The 12,837-nt window shown below is 40.2% G+C and overlaps 1 protein-coding gene across 6 annotated transcripts in view; it reads right to left on the reverse strand.

The window, feature by feature from the left end:
• Positions 1-422: 422 nt before the first annotated feature.
• Positions 423-12,837, reverse strand: part of LOC123519880 — a 111,390-nt gene continuing 98,975 nt past the window's right edge. For all 6 annotated transcript variants that reach the window (XM_045281511.1, XM_045281506.1, XM_045281509.1 and 3 more), the window contains 2 exons: positions 793-938; positions 423-548 (listed from right to left, as the gene is read on the reverse strand). In XM_045281511.1, the coding sequence (XP_045137446.1) occupies positions 458-548; positions 793-938 (237 nt within the window). In that variant the 3' untranslated portion in view covers positions 423-457. The remainder of the gene's footprint in view (positions 549-792; positions 939-12,837) is intronic.

Here is a 12,837-nt window from a genome sequence, read left to right on the forward strand (position 1 = left end):
GACTTCCTGGTCTTCATAGCAATGCTAGGCGACATTACAGGGCGTTTTGGTGGTAAGTTGAGTGAGGGAAGACAAGCTGTTGCTGACGCTGTAATTGTTTTGAACAGGGGGAGTGAATGGTGCACATATTGTCCAATAGAGGCACTGGTGTATTCAAAAGCCTTTCGACTTGCGTGATACTGCCTGGATTTCAAACTTGGAAATAATTACCTGGATAAAACTTCATTAAAGAGAGTTTGGTGTTCGTTAAATGAGCAGATGGTAGTAAAATGAAACCTTCGTTGTAGTGAAATTTCGTTGTGTGAACCTTTGTTAAGCGGGGGTTGCCTGTGTGTATATATATATATATATATATATATATATATATATATATATATATATATATATATATATATATATATATAATGAAACATTTGCTTTGACAATCATAGATGTGATGCATCATGTATGTAAACAGCTACTTCAAACAGTACTTATAAAAGCCAGAATCAAACTTACCTTCTACCTTTTCTGTACTCTCCACTTTGTAGACTTTGAATGATTCATCACTGTGGTAGATAAACAAACCAATTTAACAGAGATGATTTTTACAATGGAAAAGAGTATTAAGAAAAGGTGGGTTGCATTAAAAGAAATGTAATGAAGCACTACATCATAGAAATTTATTTAAATGAATGAAAGAAATGGAAAGTAAGTAAGTTTGATATACAATTCAATTCAAACACATTTCAATAACTCTCTTATTTTATCCTTTAAGCTGCAGAATACAAACTTCAATAATTTTAATGTCACCTTAGTCTTTTATCTTCTGAGACTATTCGATTCTTGGCAGTGCCAAACAGATCATTAGTAAAGTCCTCTTGACGTGTGATGGTTATTTTGGTGCCTAGATTGGTAATAACCCCTGCATGCAATGCTGCCAAGCATATGTCTGAATCCTGAAATTGATAAGGCATAGCAGCATTACAAGGGCTGAAAGGGAAACTTAACATGCAACACATACAGCAAGACACCAAGAAGTTAAGTTATTTTGAAGAGTACATACTAGGGCTTGAGAAAGAGAAACTTGACAATGCAACTCATCTTGTTCATCAGTCCTTAGGATGTCACTAGACTCATCATGTGAGGTACTAATAATGTAGAAGTAAGTTAACGTTGTACACTTATATTTATAAAAGGATATAAAACTCTGCTATCTAATTATAAACCTGTCAATTGTAAGTAAATTAATCAAGTCACTAATAGCAAAGAACATTAAGAGACATCTAGGCAAACATAACTTGAGAAATCACTCTCAGCATGGCTTTACAAAGGGAAAGTTATGCATTACAAACTTGTTGAGTTTTTAGAGTAAAGTTTATGAGGTGGCAGATAATGGTGAGAATTTTACTTCACCAAGTCACCTTCTGCGGAGCTGAGCTTTCCCATGAGATACGCTTTGCCACGTCGCACAGTCAGTAGCTTGTGCGCCGTCGTGCTGGGCAGACGTTCGTTGTGGTGAACATTGGTTTGGTGTTTCTCCACTTTTCAGGTAAGGCCACGTCGCTCGTCACGCGAGGACAGTGCCTTCTACCCATTATCCAATCCTTGGAGCAGGTAGACCCATTCAAGTGGCGATATAATCTCATTGTGTGGCAGTTATACCGGGCTTACGGCTGTGTTGTTGTCTCGCAGAGTGGCGGACATGTCTTCCTCTGGTGAGGAGTCAGCTGGCCCTTCCTTGGGTTTCCCCTCAGGTTACAGGAGCAGCAGGAATGCCCACAGTGTTGTTCAGGGAGGGGCTGCAGCCTGCACCTCCCCTCGGCCTGGAAATTCTGGAAGTTTGCGGGAGGCTCACCGGTCACCGGGACGTGGGATGCATGGACCTGCAGCTGTCGACAACAGCCCTACTTCGCCACACCTGCCCACCTCACAGGATGTAGCCCCTTGGGACGTGATTCTAACAGCTTTGACGGAGTTACGGGGTGAGGTAGACAAGTTAAAAAAGGACCGTCAGCCGCCGGCCCCCAGGCTGGGCGGAGTGAATGTGGGAGCGAGTACTTCTCAAGGTACGCGGTACGGTGGTTCACCTGCTCACAGTTTCTCTGGGTTTTCTGATCCAACCTGTGACACTAGTGTTCTCTTGGAGCAGAACCTTAATGACAGTGTGTTAATGCACAACGCCAAGATGTTTGGGCCTCAGGATACAGTGTCAGCTGACATTGACCAACAGGTGGCTGACATGGTAAACTTCCTGTTTACCGACGGCTTATTTACTGAAGACTACAAGCTTCTCTGCGATGATGATGTTACTAAGCGTCCAAAGAATTGCCATACACTTACTGCGGTGGATTGCAATCCGGAGATCTTGGAAGCACTTAGGGGTGATGCCAAGAAGACGGATCATCGCTTGCAGGATGTGAGTAAGGATGTGCTGCGTGCGGCAACAATTGTCACCAAGTCCCTTCTGGCACTGGAAAAGGTTGCCCAAGACACTGAGCTGCCCGAGGTCGCTCGGGAAGTGGACATGCTGAATGGAGCATTAGCATTGCTGGGAAATGCTACTTGTAGGAACAACATGGCGCGGCGTTTCGCCATGAAACGCGAAATTAACCACAAGTACACACACCTCTGTTCCAGCAAGGTGCCTGTGACTCGCTTCCTCTTTGGGGATGATGTGTCCCAATCTGCAAAACAGATTGAAGAATCCGAGAAACTGAAGAGCAAGATCACTCCCAAGAAGTTCTCCTCTCCGTGGTCTTTCACGGGACCAGGACCAGAGGCTACTGGGGCTCGGCTTCGCATCAAGGTTTCTCCAGCAGGTTCCAGCCTTATGGTCAGCCATGGTATGGGACAAGAGGTGCTCCATGGGCCTACAACACACGCCTGGACTCCGTTCCAAAAAACGGCAGGAGCCGGGCCAGCACAGGCCCTGGCTGCAGTAGAGGTTAGTAAGGATTTTGAAGCTGGCAGGCTTAGCTACTTTATTCATGAATGGCGGAAAATTACCAGTGACCCGGCCATTCTAGATATTGTTACCGGTTGTCACCTCAATATTAAGGTGGAGGACATTGACCATTTATTTGCAGGTAATTTAGAGTATAAATTCAATGCCATTGAGACAGGTATAATTTCTGTAGAAATTGACAGGCTCCTTCAACTTAAGGTTATTAGAGTTACACAGCACATGGAGGGCCAGTTTATTTCACCTATATTTTTGAGACAAAAGAAAAACGGTGAACATAGAATGGTGCTCAATTTGGAAAAACTGAACAAACACATACCATACATACATTTTAAAATGGAAAATTTTGAGCAGGCTATCCGGCTCATTAATGAAGGGGATTTTTTGGCTTCCATTGACCTTAGGCATGCCTATTATTCTGTCAGGATTGCAGATGAGCATCAACGTTTTTTGTATTTCACTTGGCAAGGTAAAGTTTATCAGTTTACATGCCTGCTTAATGGTATTGCTGAGGGCCCTAGGCTTTTCACAAAATTAATGAAACCTGTTTTTGCAGCTTTGAGAGAAAGGGGTGTTACCATTACTAGCTATATTGATGATTCTCTCATTTGCAACAGTTCTCAGCAGGGTTGCCTTCCTGCCATAAAGAACACTCTTGCTGCAATGAGTCTGTTGGGCTTCTTTATTAATGTAGAAAAGTTGGTCTTGGTCCCCTCTAAGCAAATTGAATACTTGGGCAACATCCTTGACACAGAGACTATGACTATTTCCTTACCAGAGCGCAGGGTGGTTACCATACTCAACAGTTGTCAGGCAATTAGGTGTAAGAGTAAGGCAAAAAATCCGGGAGGTGGCACGGTTCACGGGACTGCTGGTGGCGGCTACCTCTGCTGTTGAGTTAGGGAAACTTCACTCCCGGAAATTGGAGGCAGCTAAAATTGCAGAATTGCGTCATGCCCATGGTGACTTTGATCAATTTATGGAGATTACGGAGGACATGAAATTGGATCTTGACTGGTGGCTTAATAACGTGTCTGTACAGTATAGGAAGATTCTCCAGGGCAGCTGCTGACGTTCAATTATTTACAGATGCTTCCAATACAGGTTGGGGTGGCCAATTCCACCACATGACTGCGGGGGGCAGTTGGTCCTCCGAGGAGAAATTGCTGCATATTAATGCTTTAGAACTCAAAGCTATTCTATTTATTCTTCAAGCATGCACTGGTGAGCTCTGTGGGAAAAATGTTAGTGTTTTGTGACAATACTACTGCTGTTAACTACGTGAATGAGATGGGTGGTACAAAATCACTTATGTGTAACTATCTTGCCACTTTGATTTGGGACTGGTGTGTGAAGAGTCAGGCATGGGTTATTTGCTCACACATTCCAGGCAGTGTGAATATTGTAGCGGATTGTGCCTCTCGCACCTTTAATGATCGACATGAGTGGCAACTTGATGTTGATATTTTTCGTAGAATTTCTTTGGTTTTTGGTGCCCCTTCCATTGACTTATTTGCATCCAGACTAAATAAGCAAGTGGCTACGTTCTGTTCCTGGAAATCAGATCCAGAGGCAACATTTTTTGATGCATTTACTTTCAACTGGGCACAGTTTGATCTCTCTTATCTTTTTCCCCCATTCTCTCTAATTGCTAGGTGCCTCCAGAAGATCCGTGCAGAACAGGCCAGTGGTGTCCATTTGGCCATCTCAACCCTGGATGGGAGCTCTTCTAGGGCTGTTGATAGATTACCCCAGGCTCCTTCCGAGCAGGGCCGATATCCTGACACATCCATCTCAAGTCGGGGCACATCCGGTCATGCGACACACTCAGCTCATGGCATGCTTAATATCCGGGAGGTCTTCCGAGAACAAGGTGTTTCTGTGGCAGGCACGGACATCTTGCTTGCGTCATGGAAGCTGAGCACGGCTAAACAATACCGCCCGCATGTCGCTAGGTGGCAACAGTTTTGTTCTTGACGGGGCATCAATCCCCTTAGTCCCTCTGCCCATTACGTCATTAACTTCTTGACCGAGACGTTTCATCGAAATGTGGGATATGACAGCGTGAACACTGCAAGGGGGGCTATTTCTTCACTAGGAACTGTAATTGATGGCTGCACGGCACGAAATCACCCTCTGATTTGTAGATTCATGAAAGGGGTCTTCAACCTCAGACCACCCACACCTAGGTACATGGCGACATGGGATGTAAAGCCAGTCTTACAAAAGCTTCGATCTATGCACCCTTTGCGGGACTTATCATTGAAAGATCTTACCCTAAAGCTTGTCATGTTGATGGCGATCACTCAAGCGGCCAGAGTCCAAACGTTACATTTGTTAATGCTTCAGGGTATGGATGTTAATGAGGATCATATTTCCATTTCGCTAGGGGGAACTGTTAAGCAATCTAGACCTAACTTTAATATTGCCAGGCTGACATTTCGGGCCTACCCTCAGGATGATAGATTGTGTGTTTGTCAAACATTGTTAGAGTACATAGCAAGGACCAAGGAATTTAGGCATGGTGATAAGCATAGTGCTTCCAAATTGTTTCTCAGTTTTCATAAACCACACACTGCTGTATCTAAGGACACTATTGCCCGATGGGTCAAGTCCATGCTTAGTATGTCTGGTGTGGACACCAATGTCTTCAAGGTGGGTAGTGTACGGCCAGCTGCGGCATCAAAAGCTAAGGCTATGGCAGTGCCCCTGACATGCATCATGCAAAAAGGGCTGCCACGTTTGCAAAATTTTATGATAAGCCAATTATAATGAATTCTGATCTATTTCAGGATGCGGTCTTTCAATAGGCAGGGGTTGGTGACATGTGTCTTAGCCTTGCATTTCAAGGGATCTTCTGTTACCAGGCAGCATTAGTAGGTCTGTGGTATGTCCTACCTGTCCATTTTCTTGTTTGTGTTTCTCTGTGGTCCTGTTGATCACATGGCCTTCATGTGTATGTTCTGTGTGTGACTTTTCTTTCATTAAAACTCTGTTCATGGTTGGACTTGTATATATTTTTTTTTCCTTCTACATCTATTCATCATTGGAACACAACACCCACATGGCTTCAAAGCCTCATGGGAAAGCTCAACTCCACAGAAGGTGACTTGGTGAAGTAAAATTGATAAAGTACATGAGACTTACCTTGGTCAGTTGAAGTGTGCTTGTAATTTTATGAGGCAAGTCACCTCTGCTGGAGGGGAGCTTTCACATGCCCACAACTCCCTCCCTGCTTATTGGGTTTTGATGATGCCTAGTACTTTTAATTCTCTATCATGTGGGTGGTTGTTTACTTCGAAGTCTGACTGTGCGACGTGGCAAAGCGTATCTCATGTGAAAGCTCCCCTCCAGCAGAGGTGACTTGCCTCGTAAAATTAGAAGCACACTTCAACTGACCAAGGTAAGTCGTGTACTTTATTAATTATGACATATGATGCCTAGATTTTGGTAAAGTGTCTGATAGGGTACCACACCAGAAGCTTTTGAGAAAGGTTAGGTTGGACAGGATAGAAGGAAAAATATTAGGCTGGATAAGGTCATGGTAGGCAATACTGTAGGCGAGAGAACTGAAATAAATGGCTTTAATAATTCTGAGTGGGGTCAAGTAATTAACGGTGTGTCACAGGGATCTGTTTTAGGGTCACTGTTATTTCTAATATACTACATCAAAGATTTGGATAAAGAAATTAAAAGCAATACTAGTAAATCTGTAGAAGACCCAATGATAAATAGATTAATTAAGCTAGATTCAGATGCTATTGCCCTGCAGGTAAGTTTAGACAGGATGAATGAATAGACAGACAAATGGCAAATGCAGTTTAACATTAACAAATGCAAAATAGGTACTTAGCATAAGGAGAGGAAAGCCACACAATAGGTACAAAATAAAATAACGAAGCCATGGTAGGTTGAAAATATGATAGAGATTTTATAGTTATAGTTAGCTCTGATCTTAATCTAAGAAAACAATGAATAGAGGTTAAAAATAAGGTAAACAGGATACTAGGATGAATTTTCAGGGATGTTAAAAGCAAAAGTCCCAAAGTAATATTATTAAAGTTATATTTGGTGCTATTCAGATTGCATGTAGATTATGCTGTAAAGTTCTGGTCCCCATATTATAAGGATATAAGTGTATTAGAATCAATGCAAACCAAAATGTCCAAAACAGCTGTGAATAAACTATGGCATGCAGCTCCATAAATGTTAATAAATTTGAAAGAAAAAGTAATAAAAATACCAAATAATATTGTGAGCATTTTTTTTTTTTTTTTTTTTTTTTGCAGGTGTGCATATGTGTAAGAGTGGTTCTTTCTTTAAAAGCCTTTCATTTTGTCTTTTGAATATTAACACGTTCCCATTGAGCTCTCCCACACTGTGATACAAAGAAATCGTTGTCATGTTAGTGCCAGTCAAGCTAGCAAAATGAGAAGGGCAGTGTTGTCTGGGAGAACACTCAAACGAACTGGCAACCTCAAAGTGTTTGCCCACCAGTGGGTGAAAAATCTATGAAAAATCTATGACTTCTCTGTGATACGACCCACTGACAAGCATACTTTATTATTTTTTTATTTACTTTTTTATGTAAGATGGAGAACTACCAAGGGCAAAACAAAAAAAAAGAATATTAGAAAAAAAAGCCCCACGTGATTTAGTCTCCATAAAAGAATCAAAAGAATTAGTCAAAATTCAGGGACAAATATCTCGACACCTCTCTCTTAAAAGAAGTTAAGCCATAGGAAGATGGAAATCTAGAGGCATGGAAAACATCATTACGAAAAATTTTGACTGAAGACATGAAATAGTCAGAGAGAGGAGGAGAGGGAGAGATAAGCCCAGAATCATTCAAGGTGTTGTTAGCAAAGGTTTGAGAGAAGAGTTCAGCTTTAGAAACTGATGAGATGGCAGTGGTGCCATCAGGATGAAATAAAGGAGGGAAATATGAAGAAGTAAGGTTATTGGAGATGTTTTTGGCCAGATGCCAGAAATCATGAGGGGAATTAGAGTTTGAAAGATTTTGACAATTTTTTCATTTATGAAGGAATGTTTTGGCAAATTGAAGAACAGACTTGGCATGATTCTGGGTAGAAATATAAAGTACATGAAATTCAGGAGATGGAATGTTCAAGTACCTTTTGAGGACAACCTCTCTATCATGTATATCATGAGAACAGGCTGTGTTAAACCAAGGTTTAGAAGGTTTAAGTTGAGAAAAAGAATGAAGAATGTACACCTCCATGGCAGACACTATCACCTCTGTTATGCATTCAGCATACAGAGATGGGTCTCTGACATGGAAACAGTAATCATTCCAGGGAAAATCAGTGTAATACCTCCTCAGGTACCCCCAACTGGCAGAGGCAAAATGCCAGAGGCACCTACGCTTAGAGAGACCCTGGGGAGGGATTGGAGAAATAGGGCAAGATACAGAAAAGAGATTGTGATCAGAGGAGCCCAACGGAGATAATAGGGTAGCAGCATAAGTAGAAGGATTAGAGGTAAGGAAGAGATCAAGAATGTTGGGTGTATCTCCAAGACGGTCAGGAATACGAGTAGGGTGTTGCACCAGTTGCTCTAGGTCATGGAGAATATCAAAGTTGAAGGAATCGTTTGACATTCTTGCTATTGCTGAAACATGGTTGAATGTAAACGACAAGGCCAAAATACATGAAATGACATCAAGCACTCACACCTTTCTACATGTTCCCAGAGCAAACAGGAAAGGTGGAGGGGTTGGTATATTTATAAGTAATTAATTTCCACAGATAAAATTACATGCTTCTCACACATTTAATACGTTTGAATCATTGACAGCTAGTTTTTTGGTTAACTGCAACCATAAACATATTTTTGTTGTTGTATACAGATTTCCACAGACAAGTAGTGTTGCTTTTATTGAGGAATTTACAACCTACCTCGAATATTTTCATGATACAAATGATAATATCTATATTTGTGGAGATTTCAATCTTAGAATTGATGACATACATGATCAACACTCAAAAAATTTCATGGACATGATGTCGGCTCAGCAATTCTTAAATAAAGTTGATGAACCCACCTCTCTTTCAGGACATATACTGGACTTAGTATTTTGTGACAGTGTGTTGGCAAGAATTCATCACCTTGTGGTTGAGCCAGACTTTGCCACTTCTCCTTGTCATAAACTTATTACATTCATGATTGAGGTGCAGAGAAACAGGAAGACCAGGAAAACTATTACTTACAGAAATAAAACTAATCTTGACTCTTCAATTTAAATTGACACCGTAATGGCTAAGATTTCTAGTGAAATTAATGATAATTGCTTTCATGCACCTGACAGTGTGGAAAATTGATGAGTGCCTAAGTTGTCTTGTTCCTTTATATACCAACACCCTTAGAAGTGAGTATGAAAATATGTGTCCAGTTGTTCAAAAAGTCATTGTTGAGAAAGATAATGCTCCGTGGTTTAATACCGAGATTTTGAACGCCATTAAAGTCAGAAAACATAAGGAGAAAACTTGGCGTCGTGTTCGGACAGAACAATCCCGCAGAGAGTATGTTTGTGCTAAGAATATTGTAAATAAACTAATAAGAAAACATAAATGTATATATTACAAGCAAAAGATTACTGAGGCAGGAACTGATGCTAGGAGACTGTACTCTGTTCTTAACACTCTAACTGGTAAGAGTAATGTCAAGAAGCTTCCTGATGGGCTCTCAGATATAGACCTGGCAAACAATTTCATGAGACATTTTGATAGAAAATTGGAAATATTGTTAGTAGCCTGGAAGAGGAGGAACAGGCTCACCATGTCACATATATGCCCAACATACTCTATGTTGGTCTGGCCTCTTTCAGTGAGGTCAGTATAGATACTCTACAAACATTGTTAAAAAATGTTAAAAAGACTTATTGTGTTCGAGATCCATTTTCTATGTCAGATGTAACCAATGGGGAAGACTTTCTGAAGCTCACAAGTATTCTCTTAAAAATTGTCAACTTGAGCATACATGAGTGTGTTTTTCCAGGAAGTAAGAAACTTGCTATTGTTAAATCTACTCTAAAGAGTAAACTTGATCAGCAGTGCCTTTCTTCATACCGACCAGTTTCAAACCTATCATTCCTATCAAAGATTATTGAAAGTGTGATTCATGTTCAGCTAATGGATTATTTATCTACTATTCATGTATTGCCTGACAATCAGTCTGCGTATAGGAAGTTATACTCAACTGAAACAGCATTGTGTAGTGTCACTAATGATCTTTTGTGTATGATGGATGAGGGAAAGTGTGGTGTTTTAATATTGTTAGATATGAGTGCTGCCTTTGATACTGTAGTGCATGATGTTCTGTTAGAAGATCTGCAGATCATAGGTGTTACAGAATGTGCACTGCTACCTTGTAAATAGGAGTTATTGTGTCCAAGTGGGGAGCTCCTTTTCTGAGCACTATCAGCTCAACAGAGGTGTTCCCCAAGGCAGTGTGCTGGGACCGGTATTATTTAGTGTTTATACTATAGAATTGTCTTTCATTTTGGAGGAATTTGATGTAACCTTTGCTCTCTATGCTGATGATACTCAGTTTTACTTAACAGTTAACAATATTTTAGATACAGAAAATACATTGACAAGAGTTATGGCTTTTATTAAGGGATGGATGAATAAAAAACAATTGAAATTAAATGTAGAGAAAACTGAATGTTTGTTTATTGGAAAAAAGAGTGGCCTTAGGAGGTTTAACGAAGTGCAAAGTTTATATGTAAATGGTACAAATATTTATTTATCTGAGAGGGTTAAGGATTTGGGAGTCATAGTTGATAAGTATTTAAACTTAAATGATCAAATAAATGAGGCTGTGAGAGTGGCAAGGTATAATCTGAGGAACATTGCTTTCATAAGGAGATATTTGGATGAATATTCTATCATGTAATAGCCAAGCTGGACTACTGCAACTCCTTGTATTATAACCTGCCAAATTATCAATTAAGAAAATTACAACTGACAATGAATAGGGCTGCCAGAATGATAAAATATGTTTCACCTCGCGACAGAATAACGCCTGTACTCATTGAGTTGCATTGGTTACCGATAAAGGCTCGTATTGCTTATAAAATTTGTGTGTTAACTTATCAAGTCATGACTACTGGAAAACCTGTTTATTCAAGAAAGTTATTGCATCCATTTGAGTTTATGACAAATGTAGTAAGGCATGCAGCAGATGAGTACAGGCTAAATGAGCCAAGATGTAACTCAGATACGGGTTTCATAGCCTTTCAAGTGTGTGCTCCAAGACTGTACAATAGGCTTCCAGTGCAGGTTAAGGCAAGCAATAGCACTGAACTTTTTAAGAAAAGACTAAAGACATATTTATTCAGGGATGCCTATGATATGTCAGATATGACTGTCACTCAACATTATACTGTGTAAGATTTTAATGTGCAATTTTTATGTTTTGATTACTTAAACTACATTACATGTATAGCTAGATTTTAACACGTATGTGTGTGTGTGTGTGTGTGTGATCAGTTTTTACAATATTTTATATAGTACTCTGCTAGGTATTGTTCATATTTGTATTTTATATTTAATTACTCTAGAATAGAGGCTCTGCAGAGCGCCACTAGTTGGTGGAGCAGGGTCTGAATGTAATGACAAAGAATAAAGAAAGAATAGTTCACCAGGATGGTCAGTGAAGGGAGGGGAAAGCCAAAAGTTGCTGATGAACATTGAAATCTCCAAGGATGGAGATCTCCACCAAAGGGGAGAGGGACAGAATGTGTTCCACTTTGGAAGTTAAATAGTCAAAGAATTTACTATAGTCAGAGGAGTTAGGGGAAAGATATACAGCACAGATAAATTTAGTTCAAGAGTGACTGTTGAGTCTAAGCCAGATGGTGGAAAACTCAGAAGACTCAAGAGCGTGGACACAAGAGCAAGTTAAGTCATTGCACACATAGATGCAACATCCAGCTTTAGAACGAAAGTGAGAATAGAGAAAGTAGGAGGAACAGAGAAGGGGCTACTGTGAGTTGCCTTAGAGAACTGTGTTTTGATGAGATGATGATGTTTAGTAGAGAGGTGGTGTTCCATAGATTGAAAATTTGATCTAAGACTACGAATGTTGTAGAAATTAATGTAGAAAAAGTTTAGGGAGGTGTCAGGACATTTTGGGTCGCTAATGAGAGGGCAGTCCAACCTGGGGACATTTCTGGTCCCCTCACCAGAAGAGGACTCCAAGCCTGGGTTTTCATAACAAATAAAATGAAGTAAGCCTCATATTATTTATCCACCAGTGTTTATGATGTGTATTTATCTAGTTCTATTTACCTAATCATAACATACAGGAAAAGAGCTATGCTTGTGCTGTCCAATCTCCATATCTATGAAAATCCAACATTTCTTTGAACTTATTGATTGTCTTTGCTTCAACGACTCTCTTATCTAAACCATTCCACACCTCTACACATCTTTGTGGAAAGCTGAACCTCTTGATATCTCTCCTGTAGTTGTCCATTCTTAATTTCTTTCTATGTCCTCTTGTGTCACTGTTGTCCCAGATTAGTAAGTTTTCTCTATCTAATTTTTTTAGTCCATTTGTTGCTCTGTACACTGTTATTAGATCTCCTCTTTCCCTTCTCTGTTCTAAGGTTGTAGAACCTAGTATTCGTAGCCTTTCTTCATATAACCATTCACTTAAACTTGGGAGAAGCTTAAAATTCGTTGCTGCCTCTTTATTCTCTCTAGTTTCCTTATGCATTTCTTTTTGTTCAGTGACCACACTGTAGTTGCATATTCTAATTTTATGTCTGCAAATCACTCCTCTGCCACCGCTCCCTTTCCTATGAGATACACCATGCTGCCTCGCCACGTCAGTGCTTGTGTTGTTGTCGTCACGGTTAGACATCT

This window comes from Portunus trituberculatus, chromosome 46, assembly GCF_017591435.1.
Source record: "Portunus trituberculatus isolate SZX2019 chromosome 46, ASM1759143v1, whole genome shotgun sequence".
Taxonomy (NCBI): domain Eukaryota; kingdom Metazoa; phylum Arthropoda; class Malacostraca; order Decapoda; family Portunidae; genus Portunus; species Portunus trituberculatus.